The sequence below is a fragment of the Triturus cristatus genome, chromosome 12, assembly GCF_964204655.1.
Source record: "Triturus cristatus chromosome 12, aTriCri1.1, whole genome shotgun sequence".
NCBI classification, from domain to species: domain Eukaryota; kingdom Metazoa; phylum Chordata; class Amphibia; order Caudata; family Salamandridae; genus Triturus; species Triturus cristatus.
The window spans coordinates 842,241,618-842,260,596 of record NC_140595.1 but is presented as its reverse complement, the minus strand read 5'-3'; the positions used below and the strand labels follow the sequence as shown (position 1 = coordinate 842,260,596).

Genomic DNA, 18,979 nt, shown 5'->3' with positions numbered 1-18,979 from the left:
GATATGTTAAATGTGAAAGCAGCTCTTACTCACCTTATTCTTGCCCACCATCAATCATCAAACCGGTATTCGATACAGGGAACAAGAGTGACTTGTTATTGGCCTTTTTCTCTTATTACCTGGAGAGTTCCCTTGAAGAATTTGGACCTGGGTTTCTGGCAATGTCATCTTTACCAAGGTGCAATATAGCTTCAGGGTTGGTCTGGGGACCAAAGAATAATGTTTACATTTGCAATTGAGTATTTGCAAATATACGAAGAGGCGCAGGGACCTCTTCATTTGGCTTCTGCGGAGGTCATCAGTGGTTTGGAATTTAGGCCATGGCCAATCTTATTACCCACTGGTGTCGCTATCGCTCTTACTATTGTTTTGGAGCGTTTGCAGAGATGTCTCCACCAAACTTAGATCTGAGTATGATGGGCAGTGCACAGATTACTTTAGGCCGAATGGAAGCGTACGGCAAGGTTGTGTCCTTGTCCCTATTCTTTTTATTTTGTATATAAATAATCTGAATGTTTATTTAGCCTACAATGGTCACGAAAAACCACAAAATTGGACGAAGAGCATTCGCGCTCTGTGTTAAGCAGACAATGTTATCCTATTATCAAGAGCTGCTAATGGGCAAAAAAACTTAGAGATGGTTTTGTCTCATTCATAGACAACCTGGATTTAGATACAAATAAATAAAAAAAACGTGAATTTGTGACCCAAAATCTATCAAATGAAGGACCAAGCTTATCAAGAGCATCTGAGAACATCCACACTTTTCCATATCTTAGTGTGATTTGCAACTTCTCTGGCACATGGCCTTATTTATGGTCATCTAGGAAAAAACTATTCACAATCTTTAGGAGCTGGAGTCAATTTTGATGCCAAATGAAGTAACAAATCTCTATAACAGATGCCTGAAACCTATAAAAGGAAATGTTTACCAGTTCAGAAATTTGTAAGGAGAATAACAGCAGCATATTACAATGTGAGGAGAATCCTTTTTGTTGCCACCTTTTAGGTCTTCCCCCTAGTAGCCCCCATTGTTCTTGCAGTAATTAGGCTTCCATTGTATAGAGGTCGTCATGAAATGAGCTTCTGTGCGGTTACAGTCGTATTTATAGACTAACTCTGCTATACTCAAATGAGCCGTAATTAATGACCGTCTTAAAGCGGAAGATAACCTGGATTAACTGCGTTGAGAACCTATGTTCTAAACTTGGCAGACCCAACTCACCTGTAGATGCCTGCCGCATTACTAATAAGGATAAACACTGGGTAAAGAACTCATTCTTTTGACACTCGGTGTTCAGAGAGGAAAACAGCTGAGCTTCAGGACCGCACAGTTAGATACCATGCTAGACTGGGAAACTCCCTTGTTGTGAAACCAGAGTTCTGGTTCAGGACTAATCATGAGAGAGCCATTTTATGTCATTTCAGGATGGGAATTCTACAAAATCATCTTCCCTCCCCCACAGACAGGGCTGGTTCTGATACAGTATGTTGGTATCCCTGTGAGGGGTACTCCTCTCAGCCACTCTTGCGCCTTATTTTTTGTTGTTGTCATTTTACAAAGACATGCATTGACGCGTTCTTGTACCTTGGATTATGAATTACGGTTTCATTAGATGAAGGCCAGCACTTCAAATCCATGTGTTTGTTTTTCCATTTGGGGTCTTTCAAATCTGCTATCTGACTTTGGGATTCCCTGCAGTTTGAGCTAATGATGAACTGGTTTTTATTATTAGCTGTATATTTAATGGTTTGGTCTGACTGATTGGCATTGCTGGTATCTGTCCTGGAAGGGTGCTGTTTAAAGAATCTTAGGGTGAACAACGCAAACACAAGGAGATGATGGACGGAGCGCTGAAACTTTTCAGACACTCACCCCCAGTCACAGATCTGGGTTGAATCCATCATCGTTCTTTAGCTCACTTCGCCACCCCAGTTCAGACACAGCTATATGCAAATCAGTCTTGACCCTGTGCCTCATGGGAACAGTCCAGCCCGAACTGCCAAGCCATGCCTTCCCTGTATCGGAAACAAGTATCCTGTGACCGGTTTCAGGGTAACATCCATCATCAGCCAGGCTAGCTTGAATCCAGTGGCAAAGTGAGCAAGGGACCCACGTCCGGGCATACCCTGCCAACTTAGGGTGAACAAAGTAAACACAAGGAAATGATGGACGGAGCGCTGAAACTTTTCATACACTCACCCTCAGTCACAAATCTGGGTTGAATCCATCATTGTTCTTTAGCTCACTTCGCCACCCTAGTTCAGACTCAACTATAAGCAAATCAGTCTTGACCCTGTGTCTCATGGGAGCAGTCCAACCCAACTGCTAAGCCATGTCTTCCCTGGACTAGAAACAAGCATCCTTGGACCGGTTTTGGGGTAACACCCCTCATCAGCCAGGCTAGCTTAAATCCAGCGGTAAAGTGAGCAAGGGAACCACGTCTGGGCATACCCTGTCAACTTAGGGCGACCAACACAAACACAAGGAGATGATGGACGGAGTGCTGAAACTTTTCCGACACTCACCCCCAGTCACAGATCTGGGTTGAATCCATCATTGTTCTTTAGCTCACTTTGCCACCCCCAGTTCAGACATCTATATGCATGAGGGGTGAAACCCCGAAACCGGTCCTAGGATGCTTGTTTCCAGTCCAAGGAGGACCTGGCCTGGCAGTTCGGGCTGGATTGCTCCCATTGGGTGCAGGGTCAAGACTGATTTGCATATGACTGGGTCCAAACTGGAGTGGCATGGTGAGCAACAAAAACATGGATTTAGGCCCAGATATCTGTACTGGGGTGAATGTATGACATTGTTCTGCATTCTGTCCATCAACTGTTCTGTTTGCATTTGTCACCGCAAGTGGGACAGGTATGCCCAGACGTGGGTCCCGTGCTCTCCATGACACTGGAGTCAAGCTATTGTGGCTGATGAGGGGTGATACCCCGAAACTGGTCCTAGGATGCTTGTTTCCAGTCCAGGGAGGACCTGGCCTGGCAGTTCTGGCTGGACTGTTCCCATTGGGTGCAGGGTTAAGGCTGATTTGCATATGGCTGGGTCCAAACTGGAATGGCATGGTGAGCAAAATAAACGGTGGATGTAGGCCCAGATATCTGTACTGGGGTGAATGTAGGACATTATTTTGCATTCTGTCCAACAATTGTTCTTTTTGCGTTTAAAGACTCTTGTCCGAGTGTCCCAGGCTTGATGATCCAAGCAACGTGTAGAGAGCGGAGTAACACCTTCTGCCTTCAAGGCTTGAGGTGTTTCTGTTGACGGGTCTGGTCTTCGGGCAGCAGATCAATCAATTTCTTAGTATTTACAAAACACGGCTAATCACCCGATAGGGTATTCAGGTGCTTGAAGGCCCCGGAGGCTTAGTCTTACAGCCAGATCTTTAGGGCCATTCAGAATTCTGTAAGTGTGGTGATGGTCCGGAGGTGCGAGGGGAGGCTGTTCCAGGTCTTTGCTGCGATGTGAGAGAAGGAGCGTCCTCCACTTTTGCTTAGGTAGATGCGGGGAGTGTGGGCCAGTGAAAGGGAGGTGGAACATAGTCTTCTTGTTGGTTGATATAAGTTCCGGCGGTGGTTATTGTAGGCGGGTCTTTGGTTGTGTAGAGCCTTGTGTGCGTGGGTTAGAAGCTTGAATTGCCATTGTAGGAAGCGGACTCTGTATATACTATAACAATGTAAGGTATAGTGTGCACAGAGTCCAGTGAATCCCCAGAGGCTTAAGTAGATAATACTAATGCTCTCTTTAGTAGTAATGTGGGTGAGCAGTTAGGCTTAACAGAAGACAGTGCTAAGCATTTATTGTACAAACTCAGGCAAGAAATGGTTACACACACTCAATGACTTAATAAAAGATCAATTGTTTGTAAAAATATTACTTTTTATATGTTTATTACTTAGAACCAGACACTTTGTTGCAGTAAATATGTTTTGTGAAATCACAGTTTTTAAGTATAAAAAGTGGACACCGTGCATTTTTCGAACAGTTCAATGTTAACCTATGGGTGGAAAACCATCATGCAATTTCACAGGTAAGTACACAACTTACAAATCTAGTCTTCAGCTTTTAGGACCAACACCGGGCAAGGGTCAGATAAATGTAGAGACTGCACTACCAGCGGCACTGGGGCGGCAGGGTGCAGAGGTCACATTTGGTCACTGGGGATCAATGTAAGTCAATGGAGATTGGGGGCACACAAAGAGGTGCTGGTTGCAGGTAGGTAAAATCGGAGTTGGGGCTTAATCTCTGGGAATTACAACCAGCACAGTGGTGGGGGTTGCAGGAGGCAGCCCCAAACACACACCCTCAGCGGCACGTAGGTGGCCAGGTGCAGAGGCCACATTCGGTCACTGGGGACCAATGTTAGTCAATGGAGATTGGGGACACGCAAAGAGGTGCTAGTTGCAGGTAGGTAAATCAGAGTTGGGGGGGTTAGGACCAGCACTGGTGGGGGGCACGAGACAGCACCAAACACACACCCTCTGTGGCACGGAGGCAGTCGGGTACAGAGTCCCAGCACTGGATCGGGCACCCAATGCAAAGCAATGGAGACTGAAGATCTTGAACAAAAGCTGCAGGTTTGGACCATGAAACTGGACGAAGGGAACAGGTATCTCTGAAGGTAAGTTAGGATGTTGACGAGCACCTGGGCACCGTCGGTCGGGCTCACGTCGATTATAATTATAGTGTCTAATTATGGCTTCACCATGCATTACAAGTGCATGGTGAAGCCATACCGAGTACATAGGCTGGGAACTCGTCAATAAGAGTTCCACAGCTCCATGATGGCTTCACCGAATCCCAAGATGTTTGGTACCAACCATCTCAGACTAATGAGCCCACCCTGATACCCGTGTTGGATTAATTAATAAATGCACTCAGAGGGCACCTCAGAGGTGCCCTCTAAAAATCTAACCAACCGCTAGTGTGCAGCTGACTGGTCTGTATCAGCCTGTCACTTCCAGACATGTTTCTGACACCCTGAGGTGGGAGCCGTGTGCTCTCTTGGGTCAGAAACAAGGAGCCCTTTCCTACAGGCATCTCTTTTGAACGGGGAGCCAGTAGAGTTACCTGAGGTGGGGTATGATGTGGGTACGTCTGGGAAGGCCGAGGATGAGAATGGTAGCAGCGTTCTGTATAGTCTGAAGTTTCTGTAGGAGGTGTGTGACGATTCCTAAGTAGAGGGCGTTGCCATAGTCCAGTCGGCTGGTGATGAGGGTCTGTGTCACGATGCGTCTCATGTGTATGGGTAGCCACTTGAAGATCTTGTGTAGCATGCACAGAGTGAGGAAGCAGGCGGAGGAGACAGTGTTGATCTGTGATTTCATGGTGAATTTGTTGTCAATGATGATTTCGATGTTTCTGGAGTGGTTTGAGGGAGTGGGTGCAGGACCTATGTCTGATGGCCACAAGGAGTAGTTCCATGTGTTTCTGTTGTTGCCAAAGATCAGTACTTCCATCTTGTCGGTGCTCAGCTGCAGGCAGTTGTTCTTCATCCAGTCAGCAACGTTGGTCATAAATTTGTGGAAGATGGTTCTGTCGTCGGTGAGTGAGAGAATGAGTTAGGTGTCATCTGCGTAGAAAATTATGTTGGGACCCTGGGATCTGACAATGTTGGCCAGTGGGGTGATATATGAGTTTAAAGCGTGGGGCTGAGGGATAAGCCCTGGGGGCCACCATCAGAGATCCCATGTCTCCCATCTGAGACTTCAGTCACAGTGAGCTATGCTGGGCTCGTGAGCCTGTTACCAGCTTCAATTGATAACACCACAGCAAGTACAGGCCTATTAAAAGACTGGTCCCAGTCACAGCACTCTTGGAAATTCTGCAAGTACATTGCCTCTAAAACTCAATACATGATATCTCTTGAGTAAGTCCCTAATCTTTTTAACCCTGGAATTATTGGGTTTTAGAGACATTTTCGCACCTGGATAAACAACTAAGTAAGACATTACCAAAGGTCTGATTTCTCATTTGGAGCTGGAAAAGTATTTAAGGTCTTGGGAAACGCCTTCCAAGATTACAACTTTTTACCTAAACTTACTGATTATATATGACAGGCACATTTGTCTAATAACCTTCCTATTTAAATGAAATGAGGTGGGTGGTGGCGGAGTCGTGATGGCCTAGTACAGTCATGGGACGCTGTTTACAGAGTAGGCTGCTGTTGAGCACTATGTCTGAAGTGATGGAAGATGCCAATGAAGTGGTGCTGGGGTGGAAGCAGGGAGAAGATAGACTGGTTCAGTGGTTGCGCTAGGTGGCAGCACAAAGATGACAGACTGGGTCTGTGGTTGTGTTAGGTGGCAGGTGGCAGTGTGGTAGCAAGGAGATGACAGACTGGTTCTGTGCTTGTATTAGGTGGCAGTGTGGCTGCAGGGAGATGACAGACGGCTTCTGTGCTAGTGTTAGGTGGCAGTGTGGCTGCAGGGAGATGACAGACGGCTTTTGTGCTTGTGTTAGGTGGCAGTGCAGCTGCAGGGAAATGACAGACTGGTTCTGTGGTTGTATTAGGTGGTAGTATGGCAGCAGGGAGATGAGACTGTGGTTGTGTTAGGTGTGTCAACAAGGACTGGATGTTACAAACCAGTAGGAGGATTTATTTTTATTTTGAAATGCAATACAATCCCATATACATTGCAATGGAAGCTCTCCCCAGGAGGCGGAAAAATGCACCGAACAGCCAACAGAATGAGGTAACAGATGTTTTTCCTTTACCGCTAACTGCACGTATATACATTGGTTGACAAAAAGTCAAAAATGTCGAATGACTTGCCAGTCCTTGAGCGACAGCCAAACTTAGATGTGATGTGTATTCAAATTTTCATACCAAATATTTCATTTTATATTTTGACTTAAACAGAAGAAAACATGTATTTTTCCAGAAGCCTCTTAACCATGATGCCAAGCACGGAGAACAATACATTGTATAATCACTCTATGCCTGTCAACGGAGGTTCAATGGATGGAAATACTGAGAAACTTTTATAAATGAAGCAGTAGGAGATCAAGAGCGTCCAATCCACCAATGAGGACCCATAGGATGAAGGAAAAAGCAGATTAAGAGACGCTGACCACCAATAAGGACTCACTGGAACGCGGGGGGCTGGATATAATAAAGCCCCCCCGCTTTTGGCTCAAAGGAATTAGAAGCAGGTAAAAAGAGACTGATCCACAAATGAGCACTCACAAGATGTAAAAACGTCTCTAGAGCGATTCCTCCACCAGTGAAGACTCACAATGCAGAAGCATCTCTAGAGAAAATCCTCCACCAGTGAGTACTCGCGTGAGGTAGAAACAACTCTAGAGAGAATCATCCACCAAAGATGACTTGTAGGAGGTAGAAGCATATCTAGAGAGAATCCTCCACCAGTGAGGGCTTGCAGGAGGTAGAAGCCTCTATAAAGAGAATACTCCACTAGTGATGACTCATACAATGTAGAAGCATATCTAGAGAGAATCCCCCACCAGTGAGGGCTTGCAGGAGGTAGAAGCATCTCTAGAGAGAATCCCCACCAAAGAAAACTCACAAGAAGTAGGAATATCCCTAGAGAGAATCCTCCATCACTGAGGACTCACAGAAGGTAGAAACATCTCTAGAGACTCCTCCACCAGTGAGCATTCACACAAAGTAGAAGCATCTCTAGAGAGAATCCTCCACCAGTGAGGGCTTGCAGGAGGTAGAAGAATTTCTAGAGAGAATTATCCACCAGTGAGAACTCATGAAAAGTAGAAATATCCCTAGAGAGAATCCTCCACCAGTGAGGACACAAAGTAGAAGCATCTCTGCAAAATCCTCCACCACAGATGATTCACAGGAAGGAGATAGATTCAGACCCAGCACAGTACCCGCCTAAGAGGACTTGCAGTAAGCAGAAGTGGATCCATAAGGGTTCTGTTTCAATGAGGGGTCACAGCAAGAAAAAGATCCACAGAGGCTGGAATGCTCCACTACTGATGACCATAACAGTTTGAAGCAGATCCAGAGAGACTGCTCTACAAATGAGAACTTACAGGCAGTAGAAGATACTGAGAGACTGCTTCACCAATGAAGATAACAGGAGACAGAAGCAGATTTCGAAGCTGATCCACCAATGAAGACATGGAGGAGACAGAAGCAGATTTCGAAACTGATCCACCAATGAAGACATGCAGGAAGCAGAAGCAGATCAAGAGAGACTACTCCACCACTGAAGATGACGGTCAAGATCCAGAGTGCTCAATTCTCCCGAGGGGACTCATAGGCATTAGGGGTAGATTCAAAGAGACTGCTCTGCCTATGAGCCAGAGGGGACTCCTATGAAGCAGCAGCAGATCCAGAGAGGCTGCTTTACTACTGAGAGTCACCAGCAGTGGAAGGAGTTCCAGAGAAACTGCTTCACCTACAAGGACTCGCAAAAGGCACAAGACCCAGAGAGACTACAACATCACTGAGGATCACAGTAGGAAGATGATTCAGATAAACTGCTCCACCAATGAGGACATGCAGGAAGCAGGAGTAGATCCGCAGAGACTGCTCCACCCCCTAGGATTCAAAGGAACTAGAAGCAGATCCAGAGAGATTGCTCCACCAACAAACACTCACAGGAAGAAAAAGCACATCCAGAGAGACTGCTCCACCACTGAGTTTCAAAGAGGGTGGGAGCAGACCCATAGACTGCTCCATCACTGAGAATCAAAGGCAGCAGGTGTCGTGAGAGACTGCTACGTGAACGAGAAGCAGAGTGTTCCCAAGACTCTGCTCAACCATTTATATCACAGGAGGTAGAAGCAGATCCAGAGAGACTACTCTGCCAACAAGCTCTCACAGGAAGAAGAAGCAGACCCAACCCAGACAGACTGCACAAATACCGTGGATCACAAGAAGTAGACACATCCAGAGAGCCTGCTCCATCAATGAGGACTTACAAGAAGCAGAGACAGATCCAGAGACTGTTCAATCAACAAGGCCTCCAGGAGGTTGATGCAGATTCGGAGCGATTGCTCCACCATTAAGAATTCACAGGAGGTTGTAGCAGATCCAGAGAGGCCACTCCACAAATGAGGATGACAGGAGGTAGTCGTAGAGCCAAAGAGACTGCCCCATGAATGAGAACTTGCAGGAAGCCGCAGCATAACCAGAGAGAGTGGTCCATTAATGAGGACACACGGGACGTAGAAGCAGATCCAGAGAAACTGCTCCAACAATAAGGAATACCAGGAAGCAGATCCACAGACACTGCTCCACCATTTAGAGTCACCGGCAGTGGAAGGAGCTCCAGAGAGACTGCATCACCAACAAGGCCTCACAGAAGGTAGAAGCAGTTCCAGAGAGCCGGATACACCAAAGGGGACTCACACTAGGTAGAAGCAGTTCCAGAGAGCCGGATACACCCAAGGGGACTTACAGGCGCTAGAAGCTGTTCCAGAGAGCCTGATTTACCAAACAGGACTCAGAGGAGATATCAGCTGTTTGTGAGAAGCTGGCCTGGTATATGATGTACACTTAGGTAAGTGGTCACCTTTCACCAGTCCAGACAACCCTTATGGTGATTTTAGTGGTCTTAGACAATCTTAGAAAACTCTCCAAGTGGTAGCTGTGTGGAGCAGCCTTCAGGCTTACTCCAGAAGTAGTGTAAAGCAGCTTGTTTTACCAGAATGCAATCTCATAGTATAGATTAAGTGAAAAAGAACCACACAAAGTATTTATAAAAATATGTATTTATTATATAATACTCTCGAACACAAAGAAATATCTCCTACCCGGAGATAGGCACAATGCACACAATACTTTAGCAAAGAAACAAATAGCACGCAGTACACAGTGACCGACCCCGGTGGGGGGATAGGGGGGACGGGGGACCAAACCATATACCAAGAAAGTGGTATAAGAAACACGACTCGGAACAAGACAATGTCGAGAGGAGGTAGAAGTGCTTGGGACCCAAGGAACCACCCAAGGTGAGTAGATGGGAACACCACCGAGAGCGTGTGCAGTGTGGGAATACGACTGAGTGCTCAGTGCAACTCTACGTGTAGCTCGCTGTAGGATTTTTAAACTCTAAGGACCCTTCCCAGTGGATCCTGAAGAAACCACGTGAAAGACAGAAGGTTGGAGTGCCACCCCACCTGTGGATACCCTAGTACCCATGTTACCTACACCAGGGGCGCCGGGTGCATACTTGTGAAGTGGTGTTGGAAACTGCCATCGAACCCAACAGGGGACTTCAGGAAAGTGGCACTGCTGGAAGAGGCGAAAGTGTCCAGTGGAATCCGAAGATAGATTCTTGACGAGAGGTTCCTGCGAGCAGAGGGGACAGAGTCTATGTCACTCAGGGGTGACCAGGAGACTTGGAAGACGAATGCCCTCCGATGTCGGGTGTTGCAGGATGGATGACGATGACCTTGACTCTGCAGCTGTGAGGACCAGGCGACGCTGAGAAGGACCAGGAGCCGTGCACGAGCTGTCCCACGAAAGATGTTGAGTGCTGAGGGGTCAGTGTCCAGCGGGAGCACCAACAAGCCTTGGCAAATGCTATCAACGCAGGATTTGAAGAAGGAGCAACGTTGGGACCAGCAAGGTCCTGGGGACTCACTAAAAGCAGGGGAGTCAGGGCAGGCCCTAAGCAATCAGGGGAGCCCAAAAGAAGCAAGTGACCCTCAAGTGGACCCATAGGCTGGAGCCACTGGAGTCGCAAGAGGTCTTCAAGCAGCTCAACAAAAGATGCAGGCCACAATGCACATGATATGGTGTGGCCAAGGATTCTGCTCACTGGAGGTCCTCGAGGTTGGGGCTACTTGGAGCCTGAAGATCTTCTAGGAAAGAAGTCAACAAGCCTTTGCAACTGGAAGTTAATGCGGTGCACAGGGGTTCGGTTATTGCAACCCCCACAAGGGATGCTGGCCTCAAACTAGGTGAGAGGGCAGGCCTCGGGAGCTGTGGAAAACTACGACCTGTGTTGAAGAACCTTTCGAAGTCCAGAGGAGTTCAGGATCAGCAGACAGGTCGACTTAGTGGCGGTGCCTGCGAATGCAGGGGAGTGACTCCTTCACTCCAAGGGAGATTTCTTCAAGTGTCTTTGATGCTTCACAGGCCGTGGAAGGTTCCTGTATGATGCACAGGCACAGACGATGCAGCAGACTGGAAGGGAGACGAAGTCAGGCCCAAACGAAGTCCAGAGAAGTCCAGAGTGCCCAGACGGTAGAAGTGCAGTGGAGTCTGATCTGAATCTTATCCCACGATGAATCTAGGGACCCACACCCAGTTAAGCCCTTAAGTACCCAAGGGAAAGGGTTGGGAAGATTCAGGGGACCCTCCCAGGGGAGGGTCTGGACAGGGGGGAGGTCACTCCCATGGCCTTTGTCCAGTTTCACGCCAGAGTGGGAGCCAATGGCTCCCAGGACCGGTTTGAACTGGACTATGCATGGGAACATCAAATGTGCCCCTAATGCAGACTAAGTGGCGCTGGCAAGCGCACCCATCCCATCCCAATACACTAAATTCTGTCTGGGAGGTGGTCACACCTCCCTGTGACAGGATGCCTATTGTTCTGCCTTCCCCTGTTCGAGCTTGGCTCAGCAGCAGGAAGGCAGAAATGTGTCTCTGGTGGGAAGCAACCATTTTGTGCTGTCCAGGACTAGAAGGTTGGTACCGGGAACCCTGAGAGCCTAACGAAGGGCTCTTCCAGTGATTGGAATCATACCTCCCACATCGTTTATGGTGTTGGGGTATGATACCAACATGATTGATACCAAACATGAAAGGAATCGTTGCAGCTGTTTTCGAGATGGCCATCGCGTAGTTACGCGGTGCCCCTCTATATAGTATATGGCCGCTTCACTGACAACCCAGAAGAATGGACTCCGTAGGCTGCAGGGGTGTCCTGCTCATGCAGGTGCACCCTCTCACTTAGAACCAAGCACCCTCCCTTCAGGATTGAAAAGGCCTGCTAGAAGGGTGACTTATAGGTTTTACATGCAGTGACCCTAGATATAGGAAACTTATATCTTTAGTAAGTGGTGCTAGCACCAATTCACACAGGCTGCAATGGCAGCCCTGTAGTTCCATTTTGAATTGTCTCTCATGGGTGGCATAATACATGCTTCAGCCCATGGGAGAATTCTGGGGTACCTATGCCATGGGTACTAAGTACTGAACACAACAATTTAGGGAGAAAGCAGATGGACGGGGTCCTGATTAGCAGGATTTCAGTGAGACTAGTCAAATACAGCTTAGCATCAGGCAAAAAGTGGGGGTGACCACAGAAGCAGATCCTACTTTCCTACACTGTTCCAGAGAAACCGATTCACCTAAGGGGGCTCACAGGAGGTAGAAGTTGTTCCAGACAGCCTGATTTACCCGAGGGGACTCACAGGAGGTAGCAGCTGTTCCAGGGAGCCTGATTCACACAAAGCGACTCACAGGAGGTAGAATTAGTTCCACAAAGGCTGCTCAGCTAACAAGGACTTCCAGGAGATAGAAGCAGATCCAGGGAGACTGCTCTCCAACCATGATTTGCAGGAAGGAGAAGTTGTTCCATGGGCTCAGTCATTGATATACTCTCGCTTCCGATGCTTCATTCCCTAGCCTTCGCAGATCTGTTGTACAATAGAAACCATAGGGAGGCAGCAGCAGGACAGTACTGCAGACTCTCAGTAAATGTTATTTAATGTGTGAAATCAAATAGCAAAGACTCTTCCTGTTTAACAATAACCATATCCACCGATGTACGCACATCTCACATTACCCCACCAATAAGAAAAAGATACCAGTTATGCCACCTTGGAAGTTCATATGCTCCATTAGATCACAAATGTATGAAAATGCAACCAAAAAGGTAGTCAAGATGGGTAAGAATGTAAATATTATATATGTTCAGTTCCAAGGACTCCGAGTTGTCACATGCACGAGGCTTTTCACTTCTGGTTTCTCCCCCTCCCTCCCAACTACACAAGCCTTAACCTGAGATGCAGCAAGCACTGATGCGGAGGTGATAAAAATGAGCGGAAGAAAGGCACCTACCACTTCTTGGATTTCAGCTTCGGCGGTGGATTCCGGGGAATAAGGAACAGGGCTCTCATGGGGTGCATGTCGCACAGAGCTGTGGAGGAAAAGAAACACCCAGCATTGGCACAAACAGTATCCTTGAGACCCGATATGTAGTAAATTATAAAAAACATACAGTGCTCAAGGGAAGCCCTCTTTGTCAAGTCCGGCATTCGAAGTCAGAATCAAACAGCCCCAAATGAACATTGAACATCTATATATATTCCTATGTAGAAAGAGAGGTGAGATCGAGACAGGTAAATGCAGACATGAAGAAAGGCGAGGTAATGAGAAGTAGCGAGAGATACAAAGTACAGATGGGGTGGGGAAGTACAATAAGAAATGAAACAGTGAGGTACAGTGGAGAGGGGCAAAGAAAGGCAAGTAGAGAGCCAGAGGGGGGAGTTAAAGAGATTAGATTGCGAGCGAATGGAGGTCTGTTGGACCTGGCCTCGTGGCGTGGTCCTGGCCCCCTTTTCAGGCCGACCGGGGACCTCTTCACCCTTCGGGGTCCCCCCAGGATTGTACACATCTACCCACACCAGCCAACGTGACCCGGCCCCTCCCCGGCCGCGGCCCCAGCGAAACCCCGACATCGAGGCACCAAGATCCGGCCAGGGGGCACCACGTGACCAATCCCCCGATTCTGGAGGAGGGGAGTGTCGATGGGACCCCCTACCGTCCCCCAACGCCTGGGTCCGATCGCTCTCCGGCCTCCCTGGGCACTGGCGCCTCTCCCGCTGGGCGTCTGGCCTCTCCCAGCCCGGCCTCTCCGCCCCCTCCGGACGCAAGGGTCCGGACATCAAAGGGCTCCAGACCTATATCTGGGGCGAACCCGCACCAGGACAGTAGTTGTATCCTGGAGTCGAGAGCCCTGCTGATCGAATCGCGGCTGACCCTACGGAGAAAAAGACTCTTACCTGGAACTGTACCTCTAGCCCTGCTGACTGCGTCGCGGCTCCACCTTGCTGAGACTAAGACCCTCACGGAAACATCGGAGCCCTGCTGACGCCGTCGCGGCCCAACCTCGCTGAACTACCATCGGAGCCCTGCTGACTTCGTCGCGGCTCGAGCTAGCTGAACGGATCCGCCGAGCCCTGCTGATTCCATCGCGGCTCAACCTCGTCGAGCTGCCCTTGTGTCCGGCACCCGACGCTCCAACTCCCGGAGTCCCTCCCAGCTTGAGGCTTAATACCTGGGCGCAGGGTACCCCCGTACCAGGCTGAAACTGAGACTGTCCCGCTACCCCTTCCCCACAAAGACATTGAGACTCTTTGCGGATCCCTCGATCCACCTGTACATATTGCCAAAGAAACCTACGATACTTACCGATGAAGATATATGAGAACTGATACTCGTGTCGAGTCCTGTGTGGTGGGGTTACTGGGCTAGTACGATTATAGGGGAAGGACATCTCCTCGGAGGCTTCTCAGCGGCGCTCGGCTACTTCCTTGCAGTAAGGAGGCCCACTGGGTGGATCCGCCGACTCCCCAGCGGTCCGCCTTCTAACAAGGTCGATGCGGTAAAAATACAGGGAGGTCAGATGGAAACAGAGGAGTGAAAGAAAGACACGGGGGATGCAGAGAGAGTTGAGGTAGAGAGTGGTGCAGATGTATAGATGAGCAGAGGGACCGGGATGATGCAGTGAGAGCTGAGGTAAAGATGTATAGATGAGCACAGAGGGAGGTAGAGCGCGGAGGGAGGGTTTGAAAGCAGGGTATAGTGTACTGAAAGAGAGGTGTGATACACAGCTGCTGTAGAGTGCAGTGATAGAGACATGTACACGGAGATGTGAAGAGATAGTGGTGAGGTGCAGTGAGGTATGAGAGAGAAAGATGTGAGAAAAGAAGCAAGGATGAAGGAGAGGCGACAGAGGTCGGTGGGGTACACAGAAAGTGAATTTGAGGGATGGATGGGGATTTAATGACTGGTAAGAAAGTGATAAGAAACAACATAATAGGGTCATTCAGAGAGAGAGATGAAGTACAAAACAGTGCTGTGCTGAGAAAGAGAAACAGAGAGGCAAGGCAGACAGAGAGAACAAGGCAGAGGGACGTAATCATGTAAAGAGAGAGGTAGAGAGAAGAAGAGATAGAAGAGAGCGTGAGACATAAGTGAGATAGATGAAGTGGGGTCGATGGAAGGACGTGTCATGGAGGAGAGGAGCAGAAAAGAACCATGAAGGGTTGAGGTGGAGACAGAGAAGAGAGGGCAAGAGAGGCTGGTACTGTCCCGATCACTTCACAGGGGGCCTCGGAAGGTGGGAGCCGTGCTAGGTCTGAGATGCTCATCACGCCGTCCTTTATATTTCACACCTCCCAGCATCCTGGCATTTGTAATTTCCTTATCATGAAGTCAGAGCTACAGGTACCAGAGTCCAAAGCAAAGTGAGATTAAAATGCAGAACTAGCAGAACATCCCAAGCCTCCTGTGGGCCCACTCAAGCGCTCCAGCGCACACACAGATGTCGTTTCAGTCCACTTCATCCCTAATGGCTTGTATCAATTTTCAAATATAAGAAGCAGGCCATCTCTTTGAAGCCAAACACTCATTCGGTCTGGGCTCTACACACGACAACACAAAGCAGAGAGAAGAGACGAGACGCAGCAGAGGTGGTTCATAGAGGCTGGGAAACTTACGCGGAGCTCCCTCTGCCATCTCAATGGCTGTGATTCCCAGAGACCAGATGTCACTCTGTGGGAGAAAAGGAGAACACATTTAGCACCAGAGTCCACACTAACAAGTACACAATTCAATTACTTGACAAAACAGGCGGTTGTGTATTCTCAGTGATGAGCCTCCAGCTGCTGGAGCCTCAAGCTCCTTCTCAGCATTATGTCAACTTGTTTCAACTTGATTTCTTCTACCAGAGAGCTACTGCTCTGCTTTTAGTGCCCTAGATCTCTCAGATGAAGCGAGCTATTATCTATGTGTTTAGGGATCCTATATCACTACATTCTGTGACCTTCATTCTGCATCCGGTGAGCTATCTCTGCCTCTGGTGACCTAACTCAGCTTGTGAGGACCTAGCTTGACCTCTACTGTCCTATCTCCGCGTCTGCAGAGGAATCTTCAAGTCTGGTGAGTTATCTCCGATCAGTGTCTGGTGAGCTTTTTCTGCTCTGCGTCTGGTGAGCTATTTCCGTTCAGCGTCTGCTGGGTTATCTCCACTTAGTGTTTGGTGAGCTATCTCCACATTTGGTGAGTTATCTCTGCATCTGGTGAGCTAGCTATCTTCACATCTGGTGCCCTAGCTATCTCTGCATCTAGTAAGATGTCTCCGCATCTAGTGCGCTATCTCCGCATCTAGTGCGCTATCTCCGCATCTAGTGCGCTATCTCCGCATCCAGTGCGCTATCTCCGCATCCAGTGCGCTATCTCCGCTTCCAGTGCGCTATCTCCGCTTCCAGTGCGCTATCTCTCTCCACTTCTAGTGCGCTATCTCCACTTCTAGTGCGCTATCTCCACTACTAGTGCGCTATCTCCACTTCTAGTGCGCTATCTCCACTTCTAGTGCGCTATCTCCACTTCTAGTGCGCTATCACCACTTCTAGTGCGCTATCTCTCTCCACTTCTAGTGCGCTATCTGTCTCCACTTATAGTGCGCTATCTGTCTCCACTTATAGTGCGCTATCTCCGCATCTAGTGCGCTATCTCCGCATCTAGTGCGCTATCTCCACTCCTAGTGCGCTATCTCCACTTCTAGTGCGCTATCTCCACTTCTAGTGCGCTATCTCCACTTCTAGTGCGCTATCTCCACTTCTAGTTCGCTATCTCCACTTCTAGTGGGCTATCGCCACTTCTAGTGCGCTATCTCTCTCCACTTCTAGTGCACTATCGCCACTTCTAGTGCGCTATCTCCACTTCTAGTGCGCTATCGCCACTTCTAGTGCGCTATCTCAACTTCGACTGCGCTATCTGCTATCTCCACTTCTAGTGCGCTATCGCCACTTCTAGTGCGCTATCTCCACTTCTAGTGGGCTATCGCCACTTCTAGTGCGCTATCGCCACTTCTAGTGTGCTATCTCCACTTCTAGTGCGCTATCTCCACTTCTAGTGCGCTATCTCCACTTCTAGTGGGTGTTGCAATGGAGTAGCCTCTCTACCAAACTGTAAATCAGCCCCTTGCTAGGATAGGATGACCATTTATAAAGCGCAACGAATGCTGAAGCGTCTTGGCGCTGGTGAGTAGAGAGAGACAGACCCCATCTTAGCAGCGAATCTCATCAAAGAGCCGTGTTTTTAGCAGTTTTCTGAAAGCCTGATGACTATCTGTTAGTTTCAGAGAACAAGGAAGCTTGTTCCAAAGAATGGCAGCCTGAAAAGAAAAAGCTCTACCACCCCATCTGGCTCTCCTGATACGATTTATCTTAATGAGGCTTTGAGTAGAGGACCTGAGTGCCCGACCCGGGGAGTACGGAGAAAGAAGCTTCTGGACATCCTTAGCTACCCCCCCAAAGACAGCCTTATGTACTAGACATAAGGCCTTAAAATCTATACGCTGCTGCACAGGAAGCCAGTGTAATGCTTTGATTCCCTCCGCGATAGACTGGTCTCTGGGGACGTCTAACAAGAGTCTGGCTGCAGCGTTCTGCAGAATCTGCAGTCTCTTCATCAGAGTCTTGTTTAACCCTAATAACAAGGCATTGCAGTAATCCATTCTAGATAGCACTAAGGCCACTACCACATTCCTGCGCAGGTCAGGTTCAATGAGAGGGAAGATCTTCCGCAACGTCCTTATTAAGTGGGAGCAAGAGGACGCAAGATTACTAACATGTGCTGAAAAATTGAGCTGATTATCGAACAACACTCCCAAGTTTCTGACCTTGGGCACGGGACAAGGGCATTCCCCGGCCTCTGCCGGCCACCAAGATCTGTTCCACAAGGGATTGCCCTGGCCAAACTCTATAATCTCAGTCTTCTCTGTATTGATTTTAAGAAAGTTCTCTCGCATCCAACTCATAATTTCTGACAAGCAGCTATGGAACTTAATAGCCGTGTCATTAGATTGTTCACCAGCTGACACTATGAGCTGGGAATCGTCAGTATAGGAGATTATCGTGAAGCCATGTTCCCTGATGAGCTTGGCCAAGGCTAGATAGATGTTGAAAAGCGTCGGAGATAAGGCAGAGCCCTGCAGTACTCCACATGGTAGATGAAAAGTGTTTGACTGCAAACCATCCCATAGCAAGCTCTGCTCCCTACCCTCCAAAAAAGAGGATAGGAGAGCCAATGCAGCTCCCTGAACACCAATCTCCTGGAGCCTCCGAATCAGGACCGTGTGGTTAACAGTGTCGAAGGCAGCCGACAGATCTAACATTACCAGGACTGCCCGACCTCCCCCATCTAGTATACTCCTAATTTTTTCTGCTGCCACCAGAAGTGCTGACTCAGTAGAGTGCTGAGCGCGGAAACCGTGCTGAGAAGAGTCAAGCAGATCGTAGGAAGCCAGATATGCCGTTAAGGAGCGATTTAGCTCCCTCTCCAGAATCTTGGCAGCCATAGGCAGTGCGGCAATTGGCCGATAATTCTTTAGGACAAGAGGATCTAGCGTGTTTTTTTTTAGCAGTCGTCTAATTATTGCCCTCTTCCAGCTTGCGGGGTAACGGCCAGATTGCATAGCATTATTGATTAACTGGGACAATTCCTCCGCTATCAACTCAGCTGCAAGATGAAAAACTGAAGGGGGGCAGGGATCCAAGGGTGATCCTTATTTAATTGAGGTGATCAACCTACACGTTTCCTCCACAGTAATGGGGGCAAAATTACTGACACCAATGTTGCCCCTCGGACCAGGTTCCTGCTCCTGAGCGATGCGCTCCGAGCTGGGGGACAGGCCGCTAAACTCATTGTAGATTATCTGTACCTTTTCCTGGAAATAGACCGTCAGCTTTTGGCATGTTTCCAGGTCGGGCCGATAGGTGTTATCCTGAGGAGGTTTA

General features: G+C 48.5%; 1 protein-coding gene across 8 annotated transcripts in view; it reads right to left on the bottom strand.

Moving 5' to 3' along the window:
* Positions 1 to 18,979, bottom strand: part of MINK1 (misshapen like kinase 1) — a 965,829-nt gene that overhangs the window by 475,820 nt on the left and 471,030 nt on the right. For all 8 annotated transcript variants that reach the window (XM_085637899.1, XM_085637895.1, XM_085637897.1 and 5 more), the window contains 2 exons: positions 15,677 to 15,731; positions 13,014 to 13,092 (listed from right to left, as the gene is read on the bottom strand). In XM_085637899.1, the coding sequence (XP_085494025.1) occupies positions 13,014 to 13,092; positions 15,677 to 15,731 (134 nt within the window). The remainder of the gene's footprint in view (positions 1 to 13,013; positions 13,093 to 15,676; positions 15,732 to 18,979) is intronic.